At 51.1% G+C, this 19,909-nt stretch overlaps 1 protein-coding gene across 8 annotated transcripts in view; it reads left to right on the plus strand.

Moving 5' to 3' along the window:
* The window catches only part of PLD1 (phospholipase D1), a 58,326-nt gene extending 39,259 nt beyond the window's left edge, over positions 1-19,067 (plus strand). For 5 of the 8 annotated variants that reach the window (XM_084529978.1, XM_084529979.1, XM_084529980.1 and 2 more), the window contains 12 exons: positions 585-698; positions 2,314-2,442; positions 2,701-2,819; positions 2,959-3,072; positions 6,843-6,953; positions 7,601-7,689; positions 9,257-9,370; positions 9,762-9,811; positions 10,950-11,084; positions 12,913-13,066; positions 13,671-13,785; positions 14,182-19,067. In XM_084529978.1, the coding sequence (XP_084386104.1) occupies positions 585-698; positions 2,314-2,442; positions 2,701-2,819; positions 2,959-3,072; positions 6,843-6,953; positions 7,601-7,689; positions 9,257-9,370; positions 9,762-9,811; positions 10,950-11,084; positions 12,913-13,066; positions 13,671-13,785; positions 14,182-14,406 (1,469 nt within the window). In that variant the 3' untranslated portion in view covers positions 14,407-19,067. The remainder of the gene's footprint in view (positions 1-584; positions 699-2,313; positions 2,443-2,700; positions 2,820-2,958; positions 3,073-6,842; positions 6,954-7,600; positions 7,690-9,256; positions 9,371-9,761; positions 9,812-10,949; positions 11,085-12,912; positions 13,067-13,670; positions 13,786-14,181) is intronic. The other 3 variants (XM_084529984.1, XM_084529982.1, XM_084529983.1) reach the window with 1 other exon arrangement.
* The last annotated feature ends 842 nt before the right edge of the window (positions 19,068-19,909 follow it).

Raw genomic sequence — 19,909 nt, forward strand, 5'->3', positions numbered from 1 at the left:
CCCTCTCGTTGGCTAGGGTTACTTAGGTTTAAATCATTCACTTAAATTATTCCCAATTTACCCACTTGATAGAGACGAGAGACTATTCAACCATTGAATGTTTGAATGCAGCTTTTAATTCCCCACATAAAAAGTGGATGTCATTTCAAAGCTAAAATGAGAAGGGTCAGAGTGACGTTCATTCCCTCATGGAGTTCTTCCTGAAATCTGTTGCTGGAAGTCCTTCGCTCTTGAAGCTGTAAATGCTCCAGGTGGGAACTCAGCTGAGTTTTCGTCACTCCCAGCAGTGCTTTCTCCTTCCCCTGGCTGGAGGAGGCTTTGCTGGAGCCCAGTTTGGGTTGGTCACAGGGTTGTTTGGTTGCTCAGGATGTATACCGAGGTAGCAAAGTCATTGCTGTGTGTTCGGTGTAAAACCAGCTGGGTCTTGAACTTGGTTCTTTGCATGTTGTCACTTGTACTTTCAGCAAACTGACAGCTCATTTGGACTTCTGTCATGCAAGGTGTCATAAGGCAGGAGCAGGACGCGGTGTAGCAGAAGTGGATGTGCATTTATGCCATAAATAGAGCATCTTGACTTTCTGCAGGTTACTGTAACCCCCCTAGGAGTCAACCGAATTTAATCCAGAGTTTAAAGCCCCACCTGAGAATGTTCCATCACCACACTGAGTCCAAACAGGGGCTCACTGAGCCTCAGGAGGGTAAGTGGAGGAAGGCAGAGGTGCAGCCCCCTTCAGGCTTTAGCTGCTGATGTTTCTGCATTGTAGCTACGGTGAGAGTTAGGTTGGGTGCCAGGATCAGGCTGTGCTACTTGATGTTCTCGTCCTCATCACCCCTCCAAGGACATCCTCACAGAAACGTCTTCTCCAGGTGCTTAAAAACCTGCAGCATAATACAAAAAAAAAAATAATTTAAAATAAATATTTTTAAAGGTTGCAATAATATCAGAGAACAGCTGAGAAATTAGCTCTGATTCTGGAATATGATTTTTTCATCAGCTCTCTTCCCATAAAGGAAGGGGCTTGTTACTGGAATTGGGAACTTCTGCACTGGATATTTCCACGTGAGCCTAATGCAGGAGGGCAAACCCAGAGAGAGGAAGCAGCAAGGTGGCAGCTGCCAGACCTATGCTTGGATGAAGAAGACTTGAGCCCCTGTTCTGGCTCTTACTGAAGCCGGTGAAAGCATCCTTGGTTGAGAAAGGAGTTGTGTAGTCAGGAACACTGAGCTGTTCTGATCTCTGGTCTCTGGACTGATGACAAAAGGTGCTGTTAAAGGGCTTTCCAAATGCAGTACCCCATCCAGACACTGTTGAGTTTCAGTACAGAATGAGGAGCAGCTCTTCAACGTTTTCCTCTTAATATCTCCCTGTACGGCCTGAGCTGCCAATTATCAAATGGTTATCACAAGGCAGCGGCACGTAGCAAGGAACAGACGCCTTTGCTTCCCCTGGAAGCGGAGTGCAGTCCCCACTGCGGTCACCTCATGCTCATTCACGAGTCGAAGAGCAGTCAGCGAAGCTCAGGACGTGAAGCACACCTTGCCTCGGCAGCATGCCCCATCCATCCCATCGGAGCGTGCAGGGGCAGCGATTCCCCAGCTCCACCTGGACTCTCACTGCACTCATGCTTCCCACGGCGGCCGTGGTGCTTGCCTGCTGCATGGCCTTCCTGGCATGGCTCCGCTCGGCTTGCCAGCAGTTGTGACAGCGCTGGCAGGGCTCGCTTTGTGCACCCCGGGCTTGCTGCATGCCGAAAGGGGTTTGCTGTGGTTACTGGTGATGGGGGTGGGTGGGGAGAAGACTTCTGCGATGGGCATGGTACTGTGGAATTGTGGCAGCAGTGTCTGATGCATTAGGTGACGGCTACACCCCACTGTGGAGTCAAACTCATAAACCATCTAGCAGAAAAGTTGGAGTTAACATTGTAAAACAGATTAGGTAGTTGATATTCATGACATTATTGTACACAGAGCCACTAAGGTCAGTCACAGCTGTGCGTGGACTCCCCCACGGTAACATTTAGGTGGAAAGACAAATAATTACGGGGTAATTTTTAGGTCCAGTGTAGAGAGAATTCAGCATTTTGGTTCCATAGCAAACTCAGATATATACAGCCTGTCCTGATCGTATAACAAATATTTAAATGGAAGAAGAAACACTAAAATGCATCTCTAAAAGCAACAGAAAGGCTAGGGAGAAAATGGCCTCAGCTGACTGGGTCCCACCAGTGCTTTTCTGTGGGTCTGTCACCAGTGCTGGGCGAGGGACAGCCATGACTTTGGAGCGTGTGTTTCTGTTTTGTTTGCCCGTGGCAGATAAAGGATCCATCCGCAGCTTGAAGACGGGCGTTGGCGAGCTGCTTGGGGAAACCAGGTTCTGGCACGGCAAAGACTACTGCAACTTCGTCTTTAAAGACTGGGTTCAGCTTGACAAACCTTTTGCTGGTAAGTGCCTCTGGAAGAGATGAGACCGTTTGGGTTTGGCTGCTGGGAAGCAGCAGCAAAGCTCCCATGGAAAGGGCCAGCTCTGCTCTTATGGTCCCTGGACGTGCCTGTGGGTGACTGCACGGTGCCTCCAGATCAATCTGCACAGCCCCTGGTGTCCCATCCCAGAGGGCTTGAGTCTGAGGAAGGAGATGCTGCAGTTTTCCCTGTTCATGCCCTTTGTCTGAAGAGATCCCGATGCGTTTTCCTGTCCCGCAGACTTCATTGACAGATACACCACCCCCAGGATGCCCTGGCACGACATCTCCTCCGTGGTGCACGGCAAAGCGGCGCGCGACGTGGCCCGGCACTTCATCCAGCGCTGGAACTTCACCAAGGTGGGGAGGGGGCATCGCTGCTGGCAGCACGGCACGTGCCTTGTCCACCTCCACAGGCATGCTTGCTTTGTCTTGTGCGTTACTCTGCTGTGCTTCGATCTCTTCAAGGAGTTTTTCTTTTCTTTTCCCCCCCCGGCAGATCATGAAGCCCAAATACCGATCCCTGTCCTACCCGTTCCTGTTGCCAAAGACTCAGCAAACTGCCAACGAGTTGAAGTACCAGGTGCCTGAGGCCGTTCATGCCACCGTCCAGGTGGGTGCTGATGGTCTCCTGCTCATCTCCCCCTAGGAGAGCTCTATCCGTCTTTCCAGAAGGTGTCACCACTTAAAATTATAAAACGAACTTACAATTATAAAATGAAAAACTCCTGCTTAATTTAGCTCGCAGCATAGGTGGTCACATCCTCAGTTATGATAAAATAACGCGACTCTTTAAAAAGAGAGGCATTAATTCATGCCTCTGTCTTTGGGGATAAGAGGGCCAAACAGCATGTGGTACTCAAGTTTTGGAAGCACCATGACTTTTAGAGCTGTGTAGTTTTCTGGTTTGTTTTCTGCTGCTCTTCTTCTAATGGCCACGTTTGGTTTTGTGTTCTGGGTGGGCTGGTGGGTCGGGCTGGCCACTGAGTATTTGTCCTAAATTTTCTCAGATATATCTGCCAGGCCCCCAATGCCTTGTCCTGGTGGCTGGTGGTCAGTTAAAGCCCAGGATTAAGAGGAGTCTCATGGCCGTTGCTTTCTGTGTTGAACTTCATTTGCATTCTGTTATGTAGCCCCTAAGTCCTGTGGGTCCTCTGCACACTCAGTCCAGCCTCGTTTCTGACAGTTCCTTAGTCAGGAGCAAAGAGCTATATTTAAGAGCTATTAGCTGTGTTTTGGTGCAAATATTGAATACAAGCGTTAACCAACAGAAACTCATTGAGGGACAGAAAGCCAAAACAGTTATACTGAAGCAGCAAGGCAGTGGGGTGCCTCTGCATGAAATAAAACGGCTCAGACCAAAACCAGGAAAAACACATGCCTCTGCTGTTCGTAAGGAGTGGTCCACCCAGATGACAGCAGCGCTTGGGGAAGCTTGGTGGAACAAGACGCATTTTTCCGAGGCTGTGGGCTGCCAGGGCATTGTCTGTGCCTCGCCACGTGGTGTGAGGGGTGGCCAGCACGGGAGTGTGTCAGCCTTGTCTCATGCAAACGGGTTTGAGCGTTTTACATCAGATGCCAAAGCAATGTTTGCAGCTTGTTGGGAAATGGTCTCGCTCCGGGCATCATCATGTGGCTGCAGTACCTCCCCGGCTGTGTCCGTGACACCAGCTTCTTTGGGAACTTGGCTCTCATGGAAGCAAGGGGGCTCATTTCCCCAGAGAACACACTTGAACCTCAAGATAAGCCTCAACGTTTAAACGATGGGCCCCAAAGTTGGGCCCTACTGATTGCAAAGCAGTTCCCAGAGGAGAACCCACCCTGAGCACAGCCCCAGGTCTGCCTTTCCTTGGGCCCCGTGCCGCAGGGCTGCTGGCTGAGTGCATCAGCCCGTGGTGGAGGAGGAGGAGACGTGCATCGAGCCCCCGGTGCTGACATGGGGACTGCTGCCTGCCCTGGGTGCTGCCTGGCACTGCACATCCTCGCCGCGACGTTTTGGGGCACGGCGAGTGACTGGCAGTTCCAGGAAATTACGGGCTGCTCTCGGTGATGCTGCAAATAGAGAAAAGAGAGCGGGTTTGTCTTGTGAATTATTAATTTGAAACTACCTTGCTCATTTCTAATTTATGCCCCGTTGCAGCTTTTAGAGGCCCCTCAGGGTCCTGATATTGAATCCTTTGTTCAGACGCCAGCCAAGCCCACGTTCTCTCTGCCTTGGTGCTGGGTAGGGGCTGTACAGGCAAGTGTCAGACCAGAAGTTACTGCCCGCAGTGTCCCTGGGTGTGGGGCGTCTGTGGAATATCTGGCTGAGGGTTTTCTTGTTTCTGAGCCTGTCTGCAAATCTGTCTTCAATTGTGGGCAGATCAGAGGCAGAGGGAACACAAAGGATCTGTGGGGATTGCACTGGTACTGCTGGGCTGCGCCACCGACCTGTCATCGACAGGCTCTGACCTCCTTGTGCCATCTGGCTTTGCTCTCCTTTGCAGAGAGGAGCAGAAAAGGACATTTTAGGGAGGGTTTTCAGAAGGCAGGGCGAGCAGGATCGGTGCTGGCAGGGCTCCCGTGTGGGCAGAGGGGCTGAGCACCTCATCCCCTCGTGTCTGAACTTTGGGGCTTTGCTCACAATAGCGCCGCGATTGCACACGGGTTTTGCAAGACTCAAGAAGCCAGCTGCCAAAGGCAGTGCCGGTTTGTTCCCTTCTCGATTTCCATTCCAGCCCTTGCAGTTATCAGCCAAAGATAGCGCTGCAAAGACTGGTGAGGCAATATCCAGCTTGTGATGTAAATGCAGTGCAGATTTAGTGCTCTGTCCGTGACCAAAGCCCACCACACCTCTTTGAAGTCTTGCACTGTCCAGGATTTATGCATTAGCCCAGAGCAAGCTGAAAATTTATTGCTCTTGTGTCAGTTAGAGGAGCTGGAGATGACAAATCCAGCACAGCACTTGGCACTGCTGTGCGAGATGTCGGTGAGAGGAGAAGGGGAATGGAGCTCTCGGTGCCGGGGCTGTGAGCAGCTCACGATGCTTTCTCCTGAGCAAAGCAGTGCAGGTTTAAAGCAGTTCATTTAAAGCTCTCCCTTAGGAAAGGATGGGTCTCCAGGAGTGAGAGATGCACTGACTCTGCCGTGCCCAGCCTTCCCCGCTGGGTCACTGCCCCAGCTGTTAGGGAAATGAATTACCTTCAGCTGGGCTCCAGCCAGCAACACACCTGTGGTGGTGGAGGGAGACCACAAAGTAACAGCAGGGCTCCAGGCAAAGGTGTCAAACAGAGCAAACCCAAAGCTGGAGCTGGACATGGGGAAGGAAAAGAAATCCACTGGAGGGATTTCCAGGAAAAAATGAGGCTGAGCCCCAAACAAGAACAGTTTGTTCACATACTGACACACATTTCACAGGTCCTCACTGTTCGGATCTTGTCCGGCGTATGACTGAGCTGCTGGGCTGCCCTAATGGCTGTTCCACGGTATTTTAAGGCTATTGTTCCCATGCTTTTATCTTGACAACATTTAAAGACTGAGGCTAATCAAGACTAATTATTTTCCCTGAACACTACCGACATGTAATTAAAAACTACGCTTTCATCTTGGAGACCGTGGCTCAGGGCATGCCCTCGCTGCTGCTGGTCGGGCTGAGCAGGAGGCAGCTGTGGGGCAGGGGCTGAACGTGGCTGAGGGCACGAGCAAGCGAGCTGGCACACGTTGGGTTGGTGCTATTGCAGGAGGAGAACGTGCCCTGGGACCTTGCAGCATCCGCTTTCGAAGTGGATTTCCAGCACGAATAAATAAATGAGTTTGGGCAGCTGGACAATGAGTGGTCAGAGTCGTATCGTCGCCAAGTGTTGCAAGAATTTGGTAGGAGAAATAAATGGCCTCAGGTGCACACAACAAAGATGTGGTCGGCATGATCAGGCTGGCTGAATAATTGTGTGCAGTATTATTAGGAATTATTATGGTAGGAAAAGGCATTGACCCGGCTGGAGACCTCAGTTTTAAAACCAGCTGAAGAAGAGAGGTCACCGAGTGGATGTCACCCCTAAACCTGGAAATTCAGATGGTTTTAAAAAGAGCTTATTGTAAGACCTAAAGCAGGAGCAGGTCTTCTGGGCTAGTTCTAATTCATGCAGAGCTGCTTTGTTGGGAGAGGGGAGTAAAGCAGCAACATGACAGGGCACCTCTGTTTCTATCAAAACATTATTAAGCATTAATTCTATTTTTAAGCTTCCTTTTCACGTATTACAAATGCAGTAAAAATGGTCAATGTCGCACGTATTGCTTTATTTAGTGAGATCCTGAGAGGCAGCAGTGCCTCTGATGTAATTCAGTTGCAATGCTGCCCTGTCCTGGCTGGGGCTGAGGCGAAGGTGTTGGTCTCTTGCTTTGCAGGTGATCCGCTCTGCTGCTGACTGGTCGGCTGGCATTAAATACCACGAGGAGTCCATCCACAACGCTTACATCAGCGTGATCGAGAACAGCAAGCACTACATCTACATAGAGGTGAGTGGAAAGGGGGGAAAGCAGCAGCAGCCTGATGCGCTGAGCAGGGCTTGCAGGCACCAGGAGGGTGGTACTTCTTCTGAGGGTTGGTCTTCTCTGAATTGTGAGCCCTGTGGATAGTAATACAGAATGTGCTCTGAATTTTGGGGAGTGTTTCCACCAAGTTCAGACAAAGCTGATGCATACGTACCCTGGCAGCACACCTCTCCTTCACAAACCTCTTCGCAAAGCTGCCAGCAACTTCTGTCGCCTGTGCAGCAGTCGTCCTGCCTCCTCCATGGCCCCTGTGCATGCCCAAGCCCCCACGCATGGGGCTGCTCCTGCATCCCTGCAGCTGCAGAAGCCTCCTGTGCTGGAGAGACTCTCAGCCTTGGCTGACCAGAGACACTGATTGTCCTCTTTTCTTATTTTTTTATTAAGCTATCGTTAGGTTGCTCTTTATATGAACTCTCTGAACAGAGTGATCAATAAGGACCAATTCATTCCCCAAGCAAGCACAGACACACACATCATCTAATTAAAAAAAATATCATCTGTTCAGACAACACACGGCTATCTTTGCTTGCTCTTTGTCTGAAAGTATGCAAATATTTATTTTGTGCATCACTGGCATTATCTGACAGTAGTTTTGCTTGCTTTTCCTGCAGAACCAGTTCTTTATTAGCTGTGCTGATGACAAAGTTGTCTGGAACAAGGTTGGCGATGCGATTGCTCAGAGGATTCTTAAAGCACACAGGTAACCTCTTCTTAACAACACAGTGGAAGCCTGCCGGATGCATTTCTGCAGTGTGGTTCAAAATAACATCGTAATGGACACCACACTACGATCATTTTTCCAACACACAACCCGTGTGGGCAGACATTGACTTGCTTTTGCAGCAGAGAGATTCTTCGGTGGTTTCTGTGCTACCGTGCTACCAGGAAGCTTTTGGGTTTTGCCTTACCCTGATGCACATACATGTGTTTTGAGCGATGTAACTTGTTTGAAAAGCAAGGCCTTCGTGCTCTGCAAAGGTCACACCTTGCTGCAGAGCAAACCGGCCGTGGATTGCATGGTAGGGCAAGTTAGTGGGTGAGGAGGTTGAACGGGGACGTGTGGGATGTGCCACTTCTTTAAGTTATCTGTAGAGAGGATTGCTTTTAAACTGGGGAAGCAAACACATGTCGAGGGTTTTACTGCAGGGTTCAGCTGTTGTTGGAACCTTATTTTTTGGTAAGTGCTGGAGGATATTTACAACCTGCAGCCACTGCAAGGGGACTGCAGCTTGTTCCTGGATGGACCAAACCCAGCCGCGTGTTAGGCACTCCTGGTGCATGAGAATGCCTAACCCCGTGCTGAAGTGAATACCACAGATAGCAGCTTGTCTTCGCTTTGATCCTGGGCAGCCTTGCTTAAGGTTGCTCCTCTGGAGCCTGTCTTTAAGATATGTTTAGGTTGTAGTCTAAAACTGTGTCCTGGTCTTGCTGGGCTGATGCACAAAAAGCTGCCTAAACTCCTTTCTTTTACCTCTCACGTGCTGCTGTGCCGTGCAATGAGCATTTTTTCCATGTGGTAGCTGTGCAGGGCTCTGTGGGGCCTGCTTTCTCGGAGCTGCTCTCTGGAGTCTCAGAGGTTGCACTCTTTGGTGCTTGTGCTTGGAGAGTCCCACCTGGGTAAAAGATGTTTAATGCTGCAGTAAGATTTTTTTAGTCAAGCTTATACTTTTCTTCCTCTTCTAGACTAAATATTTTGTAATGATGCAATTAATAACGTTCTTTTCTGGGCTTCCTCTTTTTTTTTTTAATGGGTGGATCTTTAATTTCTCTAACAAACCCCGGGCTTAGACAGACTTTGTGGGGAAGGCTGCAGACAGCCACGGTCCCACAGCCGTTTGTGTGGGGAAAGCCACCTTGCCTGGGCCCAGGAGCACCGCCGAACGAAGCCCTGCCTGTGGGACACCCAGCTGCGGGGAAGTGCTGGGGAAATGCAATAAAATTCCCCTCGTGTTGTCGGGCCGGAGGCCTGGAGGCTGCGTGAGCGCCCGGCGGGCCCTGCTCGCCACCTGGCGGCCTCCACGGGGCCTCTGTGGGTGCAGCCCCGCTGCCAGCACCCAGCGGCACCCCCCTGGTGTTCCTGACACCTGACGGTGTTTCTGGCACCGAAACACCAGCATGGAGCGGGCACCTTGGGTCAGGTGTTGGCTTCCTGCTCCCTTACAGCTTCTCCAGTGGCCTCGGACAGAAACCAAGCCAGTCCACACAGAGAAAGTGAGACCAGGCGGTACCAGTTGTAGGCTAATATTTTCCCCAACCTGTCCCTTCAGGGAAAACAAGCGCTTCCGAGTGTACGTGGTGATCCCGCTGCTGCCTGGCTTTGAAGGCGACATCTCGACGGGAGGGGGCAACGCGCTGCAGGCCATCATGCACTTCAACTACAGGTACACACGCTGCCGGGCACACCGGGGACACCCCTGTCCCTTCCCCGTGATGTGGACAGCACGTTGCTCATCCCAGCATCGCAGGCTGCCCTCTACCCCTACACAAAACCCCAATTCCTGACCCATTACCTGTAGCAGCCCTGCTTCAGAAGGCAGCAATGCTTCCCAGTTCCTATGCTGATGGTACCAACTCCTTTAGGAAGCAAGCAGTCCTTGATACGTTACCATTTGTGTGGAAGGAGCGTGCGCTCTGTGAGCACCATGTTTCTTCTGCTTGCATGGGGTATTTTAAAAGCATCTGTGTTTGCAATTTACCTCCCTGGGTTCTGCTTCAGCATATGCCGTTGCCTCGAGGCACAGTGGCGCTCACGGCTGCCTACCTTCTTTCCAGGACCATGTGCCGAGGAGAAAACTCGATCCTGGGCCAGCTGAAAGCAGAGGGTAAGAGCTGTGATCCTCTCTGGTGTGCTCACAGGCTGCTGCTGTTGGATAGAGGCATCCGGAGCCTGTAGCTGAGATCCTCCCGTTACAGAATTGGGTAACCTGCAGCAGCCGGGAGCACTGCAACCCCAAGTGACGGGGAGAGGCACACTGAAAACCTCGCTGCCTCCTGCAAAACATAAATGGGGCAGCGAGGCCCTAGCTGCAGCTCCTGGCCGGGCACAGCTTGTTGTTCGTCCTGGTGCACGCTGGTGTAGCCGAGGGGTCAGGTTTGGGTTGAGGCATCGCGCCGGTGGGCAGCACTGCACGTGATGGGCTGGTGAGTCTCAGCCTCTGCAGCACCCCAGCGCAGAGGTTCCTGAGGTCGTGTGAGCCTTGGCTGGCTTACAGACCTTGGATTTGGATGCAGCCCCGAGCCGGAGGAGGGAATGACCCCAGGGAGGAGCACGGCGCAGTTGCAGCTGCTCAGGATGCTGTTAGTTGGAAAATGGCCCAAGCTGGGCCACACTGCTGGGAGCAGTGAGCCCGCAGCTGTACCCTGCCCCAGCACATCCCGGCCTGGTTTTGCTGAGGACAGAGCTGCCTGATGGCAGCTCTGCTTCCTGGCTGCTTCCTCCCCACGTGGGCACCCGCCTGGATTGTGCTCTGCAGGGAAGCAGCACCGTGAAAAATGGGGATCGCAAATGCAAGAGGCATCCGTAATGCTCGTTAGTTGTGGGGCTCTGTGTAAATCCGCACTGCAGACAATTACACCAGGACATGTTTTCCATACTGTGCGTGGGCAAAACACCTGCTTAGAACCTCCTTCCTGCAGACCCTGCAGAAAACCAGTCGCAGAGTCCAGTTATTTGAAGGTGCTCGTATCAACTGGGAGAACTTGCACACTGCACGAGGGAGACTTGGGTTACTTCTCACCGAAGGGGTGTATCGGAGTGGGCAGCAGATCAGAGAGCCCACAGGTGTTTTTGAAAGTCTGTTTTTAAACAAACATACTTCCAATACCTGCTTACATGCTTTTGTAACACAAGTTGCTAAAAGTACTATGCCCTGTTCAAACAGGGCTTTACACCACGAGGATCTTTTTCTGCTCTCCTTCCCCCCCTCACGTCCCGCTGGTGTTGTTCTCTCTCGTTCTCAGTTGGAGATAAGTGGATCAACTACATTTCATTCTGTGGACTCCGAACATACGCAGAGTTGGAAGGAAAACTGGTCACCGAGCTCATCTATGTTCACAGCAAGCTGCTTATTGCTGATGACAACACGGTCATCATCGGTGAGCGGGGGGGCACCTGCGGGAGGGCCTTGCACCGCTCTGTCCTCTGGGGTTTTTCCCTCAGCCACGTGCCCGGTGTGGGCTGCGATGCCGTGTGCTTTCCTGTGTTGTGAGTTCTTCCTTGTGAAACATCTAACTGTTAAAAAACAAACTCATAAATTCATCAGGAGGGTGGTAGGTAGGAGGGAGAAAAGGATTTGGAAAGCTGTCGTTTAATTTGTTTTTCTAGACTGGCTTTAAATCCCCGCGTAGCAGTTCAGAGAATCCCAGCGCAGGGAATATTGTCCATCTGTCTTGTATCAAACCCTGCTCTAGCAGGAGGACTTGTGAGACTTGTCATCTGTTCCTTAAAGAACAGAATGTGCCGTGAAATTTGGACGGTTTGGACAACATGTGTCATTTATCAGCTCCCTTTCCTAAGAATGGGGAAATAGGTTCTAGCAAGTACTAGCTATCGCCTCGTGGCTCTGTTACCATATTTATTATGAGACCATGAAGCAAAGACAGGAGACCTTGGGCTCCGAATTGCACATTGCAGTAGAAAGGCAGAATTGGAGTCTGTTTCTTTAACAGAACCCTTTCCGATCTGTTATCTCGGCACTGAGAACATGCCAGAGAACAATCCCACAGCAGACTTTGAAAGAGTTGAGATACTCCCCTTGTTCAAAGCAGCAGCTCAGCCCTTGTCTCGGATGCCCCGTGGTGAGGTTTGCTCCTCTGTTACCCTCCCAGGGGTCAGCTCACACCTCTGGTACGCCCAGCATCCTGCGGGTGGGTTTATTACTGGAGCAGGAGCAATGCTGCTGTGAGTATGATGGCCCAGGGGCCTGAGACAGCTCCTTTCTTCTGTTCTCCAGGCCTGCGGGCTGAATTTTTTTACCGCACGTATATCTGTGCCATCTGGTGAGGTGATGGGGAGCCAGTGCGACTGCATTTCCACCTAAAAAAGAGATGGAGGTGCAGGGAAAGAAAGCTGAGGAGAGGCTGTCGGGAGGTTAGAGCACTGAGGGAGCTTGGCTGGCGTTTCTTCTGGCAGTGTTAACTCCCCGTGAGAACACTCAGTCACAGGGAAGGCCAAATGGCTGACTGGTGTCTGGGGGTCTCTTGCGGAGTTCAAGGCCGTGTCCGGACATTTTTTGTTGTTCGGTCATTTCCGTGGGTGACTGACCTGCTGGCTCCTGCCTAGAGAGGCAGAGAGGCTTCCAGCCCCCTGACTGCCGGTGCTTTACTGCCTTGTCAGTGAGTAAGCTCTCAAATCCCCCCAAATTCCTGCCTTCCAAATGCAAATAGGAAACTTCCCCTCCTTACATCACGAAAGACCAGGGGACTTACGCAGAGAGCCCGTTGTGCATCAGTGAGCTTGTCATCCAAACCCAGGCCTTTGCAAGCTGTGATATCCTTCAGCAAAAGTGTCTGGGAAGTTACAGAGAAACTCAGCTTTTGAAAACGTTGGCTTTGTCTTGGCTGTGATTTAACCTTCTTCCAAGCCTGATGCCTGCAAAAATGTGGTCTTGCCTTTCCCCACGTCCTGTTCCAGCAAGGAAACCCTCGGGTCGGGGTGAGCTCTGGCGTCCCTTACTGCCAGAGCTCCTGCCCTGTGCAGCCTGAACCGTGGCGCTGAGCAGCGTGATGTAGGTGATACTCATGAAACAGTTGTGCTGACTTTTCTTTGCTCTCAAAAATTAGCTAACAATTAGGCAGTATCTAATGAAGCCACAGCCGTGCCCCCATGGAGACGAAGGCTGCGGGTGCTGGGGGGCGATGGGGAGTGTGCAGGAGGGTCTCACACGGCACTGAGGCGTCACCATCGGTTGTTCCCCACCCCCAGGCTCTGCCAACATCAACGACCGCAGCATGCTGGGCAAGCGGGACAGCGAGATGGCCATCATCGTGCAGGACACCGAGACCGTGCCCTCGGTGATGGACGGGGAGCAGTACAGCGCCGGGAAGTTCGCCCAGTCCCTGCGCCTGCGCTGCTTCAGGTGGGGCATGAGCACCAGGCAGGGCGTGCTCAGGCTCACGCCTGGCCGAAGCCTTTAAAGCCAAGGGAGCTGCTGCCTCTGCTGCAGCCTCGCCAGGCTGGGATCTAGCCTGGGGTTCTGCTGCTGCGTTCTGGAGTTGGGCTTTCTCCTGCCGTTCTGTCCTCGGCTCGGCAGTTTGACTTACACATCGTTTTGCTCAGGGATTTCTCTGGGAGGGCTCATAAACAAGACAGTGATGTTTTGCCTCCAGATCCTGTTTTCACACTGCCTCGGTTTTGGGTGGTGGCGTCTCCTCCTAATGGAAGTTTGTTCGCTCGGAGCAACCATCTGGCTGACAACACGGCCGGTTTTTCATTAAGACCTTTTCCTCCTCCCCCCCTTCCCCTGTTTCCCATCTGGACAGATACTGCACAGAAAGAGAGGAGAAAAATCAGGCAGCGTTAAGGCTGAGAGGCCGTGGCAGCAGGAAGGTGTGCCAGGAGCACGCGGGGCTGCCTTTTGGCAAGTCCCGAGGACGCTTTTCCTTTCTGGGCATGTCTCAAGACAGGGAGTGCCCGGAGCTTTGGCTTGGGCAGGCATCAGTCCCTCCCTCTTCTCTTCTCAGGGTTGTCCTCGGCGGCTCTGATCTCAATCCAGACCACCAGGATCCTGTCTGTGAGCGATTCTTCAAGGAGGTGTGGATCTCCACAGCAGCTCGCAACGCCACCATCTTCGATAAGGTGACGCCTTGTCCCCTCGTGGCCGGGAGGGCCAGGGCAGCAGGTCCAGCTCCTGGGGTCGGTCAAATGAACAAGCAGGGTCGGTGAAATGAAATGCTGTAGCTGGGAACAAAAAACCGGACTGTGTGCATCCTTGCATCACCCAGCTGTACTTCCTTACTTCTAGCTGGCCAGAGCGTAACAGGAGGAAAACCAAATTTTACTGCTGGTTTTTAATGACCTTTTGCAGTGAACAGAGAAAGCCCTGAGCTTTCCTCTCTGCATGCTCCAACCATGCCACAGATGGCAGCCGTACCACAGAGGCACCTCGTCCCTCCTCGCTCTCCAGGCTGTTATTTTAGTTGCTCTCATCTGTGTGCCCTGCACTGACCTGTCCCTTCTTTCTGTTTCGCTCAGGTGTTTCGATGCCTGCCCAGTGACCAGGTGAATAATTTAGCCCAGCTGCGTGACTTCATCAACAAACCCAAACTAGCGAGTGATGATCCTGCAAAAGCAGCAGAAGAATTGAAGAAGATCCGTGGGTTTCTGGTGCAGTTCCCCTTCCGCTTCCTGGAGGAAGAGTACCTGCTGCCCTCCGTCGGAACAAAGGAGTCCATGGTACCCATGGAGGTGTGGACTTAAGAAGATGCAGACTGCTTTGCATTTTCGAGTCTGGTTCTTTAGAGACAAGCTGATGAACAATACGTGATTTCTGAAAGCTGTTCGTTGCGAAGGGCGGCAAAAAAAGACCTCCACCAAGCTCTGTGCCTTTCTGAAGGATTTTGGTGGAGGAACTGCAAGCAAATCAACACTAGCAAAGGAGAGGAGAGGAAGGACTTGGAAATTATGGCAAAAAAAAAAAAAAAAAGAAGTTTCTTGTCTGTAGGAGTTACTTCTAAGACACATTCTGAGCACCTTAAGGATGCAGGCCACTTCCTGGGATAGGAACCCCATCCCAACTGCTGTTGTTACCACTGCCAGCTGTGTGCTGTGGTTGCGTAAGTCCCGTGATCGTGCTGTGGCTGCGCAGGAGTCGTGGGCTGCGTCTGCTTCCCCAGGCTGTCAGGTACCCGTGCATCGGCTCGCCGGAGCCCCGCACCTCGCCTCGTGCGCTGCCAGAGCCCTCGTGCAGCTCTCCACCAAGTGCTGCTGGTGCTGCCGTGGGCTGTCCGACCATCTCAGCTTGCCAAGCGTAGACATTTCACGTCTTAGATGGAAACTCGCGAGCAATCTTTTATCAGAATCAGTATTTTGGTCTCTCCTCCCCTCCAGGTGGGGAGGAAATACTGTTTTTTAGCACCGCTAGAGCAATCAGCATGTCTTACACGTCGCGTGGCACCGTGTGGGCCTTGGCAAAGGGCAGCCTCGGTGGAGCGAGCTGAAGGTGCTGGGAGTCAGTGGCATTTTCTGGCCTTTACAGCAAGGCAGCAGGTTGGTTTGTTTAAACTGTGCCTGAAGGCTTTCTTCAGGAGGGAACCGAGGTTTAAAGTAAAGTTGTAGATCTCTGGAGCTGAAGGAGGACGAGGCGCTGAGTGCGGTAGGGAACAGAGACTCAGAAGCCAGCACGGGCCGTGCTGGGCTCTGTGCTCTGGGCCCTTTCCTCATGCATTTGTTTGCCATTCCACAGGTAGGCTTTTCTTTCCATTCCTTTCCCTCCCCGTTCACAAGGAGGGAAAGGCCACGGAGCTAGGGGTGAAGCCTCAGGCCAGCTGTGCTCACCCTGAGCTGACACATCACTTCTAGACTGGTGAACACAAGGGGAAGGGAGCATTTGGCAAAACCTCATCTCTGATCTACTTTGTTATTACCCCAGCCACGATCTGGAGCCCAGTCATGCAGGATGTCTTCTCAATACAGGTGGAACTCGGTTTCCAAGCTTTTTTGCACCTCACAGTGTAGCGAAGCAGCAATTTCATTAGGCATCCCCGGGCAAAACACTACAGTCTTGGGCCAGGACGTGGCTTGGTGGGTGCCACCCTGGGCCTTGGCGCTGTCCTGGGTCCCACAGTGAGCTCTGCCTCCCAGCTTCATGTTCAGTGCTGGGAGAGGCGCTCCCCAGTGGCACCACGTCAAACACTACGAGAGCAGGCTGCTAGGAATGCCTAACGGGAGCCTGACCTGCAGAAGTGGGAGCTGAGCTCCTCTGCTGTGTGTGCAGCCAAGGACTGCCTTCGCTAGAGGGCCTCGGGTGAGGTCTGACCTGTGTTCCTCCAGGTGCCCAGCCCTCCTTAGCCAAAAGCCCAGCTGATCTGCCATTTAGTTCAGTTCATAATCAACTTTCTTTTTTTCTATTTTGATTCTGCCATCAGTCTCACCTGTTTTTAACTGGAGAAGAATCACTCTGGTCATCCAGCTGTCCTCAAAAAGCAGCTGGCACCACATTTTAGCTGATTGTCTCTTCTACCTTCAGAAACCTAAATAGGCACCGAGTAATTCTGCATGCTGCATTGCCTGTGTAAGCAACAAACAGCAGTGTTCCTCCAGGCAGCCCAAGTTTTAGCCACTTCCTCCAGTTCCCACTTTTTTATGCTTGTGTTTTGTAGATGCAATTGCGAATGATTCCTTTCTGTTTGGTGAATCTGTGGCCTGGTTAGCCTGGTGGGAGTGCATGGGCAGCAGTTTGTGTGATAATCTTTGATCCGAGGGACTGATGCTTTTGGCCCGCATGCTGCTAGCAGATAAGTACATTCCCTTGATTTTTTTTTCCCTTAAAAAAAATCAACCTGGGGTTACGCCCTGCAGAGCCAGAGCAATATGCCGTGCCTGGACCATTTGCAATCAGCGGAGATCAAAGGTGTCTTGTTATTTCACATCAGCGCTTGTTCAGAGCTTTTGTCTCTTGATGTGTTTTTAGCTGGTTTAGTTTGAACAAAGCTGCTAACTTCAAACAATTATAGCCTGTCAGAAGCATCGTAAGTCACACAGGTCTGTAGTCATAGTTGAAAAGGAAGCATTCAACCCCCCCACCCGTACACGTGAACCTTGCAGTATGAGGCTCCTGTCAGCTTCTAAGTGCTCTTATTGTCCCGTCCCCATATCAGCAAAGTTCCTTATAATTGTTAAATTATACTTAGATTGTCTTTTAAGGTGGCAGCAAGCTACTGGGGCTTCGTCACTCCGGTGGTGGTACCGGAGTGCAGCTCTGCGTGCCCTGGGCAGCTGATGGCACTGCGTCCATGTCCAGTGGATGCTCAGCTCCATGTCCTCGTGCTCAGAGCTGGCAGCACCCCGTCTGTCCTCTGCAGCCCTCCTCGGAGAGCCAGAAGAGCTCTGTTTCTTATATTAAGAAGCCTGTGAGTTTTAACACCTTGAGAGAGTTGATTTCTGCACCTGAACAATCACTACTTGTCAGTCCTTAATGCCAGAGGGGTTTTGCTTTTCATACCTTCCGACTGCAGAGGGTGGCTCGCAGCCACACAGTACTGTAAGGAGCGATGTGGGTTCAAGCACTAGCAAGCCTGGAAACACGACGTGTTTCTTGAGGCGTTTATTCCTTAGAACTGTACGAAATGAGAGATGTTTTCCCAGGCTTCGGCTTTATTTTGTAGTTGAACCTGAGTACAACACTTCTTTTTTTTTTTTAATTTATTCCTTAATATATGCCACTTGAGAACTCACACTCGGTATCGTACCTTCGTTTTTAATGTTTTTAAATATTCTCATATTTTAAAATGTAGATGCTGTTGTATAAATGTTGGACTGGATAAATGTTTCACTGTGGACTTGATGCATGGTTTAAAACTGAGGGATAAACGTCATCATATGTTAAGAATTTTACTAAAAATAATTTGTCAGGCAACTCAAGTGCTTCAGCTCCTGGTCTCAGCCTCGGCGTGCTGCTGCTGGATGTGCGTGGACGTCTGTGGCCCGACCTTATTTGCAGCTGACTGATGTGCTAACAGAGTCCCCAAGCTAGCGAGTGCGTTTGTCAGCTCTTATCCCAAGCAGCTACGTTTTGGCTAGCACGAGCACAGGGCGTGCCTGGTGGCATTACAGCAGGACATCACTGTTCCCAGTGGAAGTGCTCAGCGCAACCAGAAGACGAGCAGCCCAAGCCGGCCGGTGCTGCTCAGCCACCCTGCCTCCCACCCAGGGCAGCCACCACCAAGTTCACCCGACCTGGTATCACCTTTGCTGGATTAAACCCCAAACACTCCGTTTTCGGTTCTTCTGATCAGGTTTCACCGAACAATTTTGCAATCCTGGTGCTGTCCCCGGGGGAGACCTCAGTGTGGGTTTTGCCTCGTTCACGGTGATAAGTTCCAGTACCTTTGTTCCTTCCAAGGAAACAGCCACGCACAATCAAACGCTGACTTGTTTTGCTGTTATTTCAGTGTAGCAGTTGCTCTGTGCACCCATAGCTAGGACACCCTGGGTTTGCAATCCGTGCACAGCAGCCGCATTTACGGACCATGGAAAGCCGTCCAAACAGGCCTGTAGCTGAACATCTCTGCCTTCTCCTCCTGCCCACTGGGAGGACCCAAATTTGAGGCCGCCAGCTGCCGAGCTGCTCCTCTGCCTGCCCAGCGCGAGGGACGTGGTCTGCAGGATGTGCTGGAGGCCGAGGCGAGGAGAGCAAGAGCCTCCGAAGCAGGCAGGTGGTCGAGGCTGGCACCTCTTGGGTGGCTGCAGGACTTGAATGCACACACACGTTTTGGGGTGCTCAAGTGGGCAATCCCTGTTGCACAGCTGAGATCCTGCTGAAACCAGGAGCTTTGCAAAACTGGGGTTTAAACCAGGAGTGTAATGCCGTGGTGGTGAATCAAGTTAAATGTGCAGAATTAAGGTAAATCCAAGTGGAACACACACTGAAACTGTGTATCAGACCACTGAATGCAACTGTCCTCTTTGGGTTTCTTTTTTTTTTCTTTTCCTGCCTGCTCTCTTGTTGTATTTTCAAACCTTTATGATTATTCTGGTTTTAGTCTCCAATTGTGTTTTCATAAAATGTCCTAGATGTAAATAATTAACTTGCCTGACTTTTTCCTGACACTCGGGAAAAGAGAAAAACAGTGACAGAAGTCACAGTTCTGGGATTGTTGTTTATTTTCTAAATCGTGTCTCTAGCAAAACTAATCACCAAAATGAGAGCTTCCACTTCAGGTGTGAGTGCAGGTCTCCGTGCGTCTCTGCCTTCCAATGGTGCCGTTGTGAACACTGACTATCCCTTCTGTGAAGGCTGCTGGAATTGAGTTTTGTACCCTTGTTTCTGCTGATGATTGCTTTCCTTTCCACTTGGTTTGTATTTGGTAAATGAATGTGTATCAGCGGACTGAAAATACAACAGACCATCATGTGTCAAAGCACTCGGCTGCAGTCTCGTTCCTGCTTGTTTGGGGAATGCGGCCACATCTGGCTGGGGGGGCAGGTTCTGTCCTTGCCTGGCACTGGCGGCGCTGCCCCAGCTCTGGTGAGCAGCAAGAGCTGATGGGAAAAGGGCCCAGCATCCCCAGAAAAATAAAATAAAATAAAATAAAATAAAATAAAATAAAATAAAATAAAATAAAAAGAGGGCTGGGCAAGAGTCAATGGGGTTTTTCCAGAAGAGAGAAATCGCTGAAGTAGAACAGCACGGAAATAAAATTGGACTTCTTGAAATAAGTAAATAAATAATCCTGTTTTAATAATCCAGAGGCATTATGAAAGGCCCAGACAGAAACAGTCCGTCTCCAAAATAGAATTAACTTGCCACTGTCCCTTTTAACTTTCAGTAAAGGAAATTCAACATTGAGAGAGGAAAAAGCAGATTACTGTTGACCTCCAGGGGGGAAAGAGATGAATAAAGCATCAGTGGCATTTCCAAGCTCTCCTGCAAACTGAAAACATATTCACTTCTCTGTTTCTTAGGTTTCTTCTCCCTCTTCAGATGCCACAGGGCACCTGGCACAGGGCTGGGCCCGGCAGTCGCTGCTAGCAGTAGCCACCAAAAAGCCGTGTTGTCTCCGTTCTTATCTCAGTGTGAAGTTGGCATACAACCAGGTGTAGCTTTGAAGTGAGAGGGTTTAGGACCTTGTACAGCTTTATGGCAAGGATTCAGTGTGATGTTGGGGCCCCAGAGGTGTGAAGGAGAGCTGAAATTGGGCACCACTGCTGCTTTTGCTGTTTTCTCTCTCACACGCAGGCATGCCATGTTTTCACTGGGCAT

Source organism: Aythya ferina (assembly GCF_964211825.1).
Source record: "Aythya ferina genome assembly, chromosome: 9".
Classification (NCBI taxonomy): Eukaryota; Metazoa; Chordata; class Aves; order Anseriformes; family Anatidae; genus Aythya; species Aythya ferina.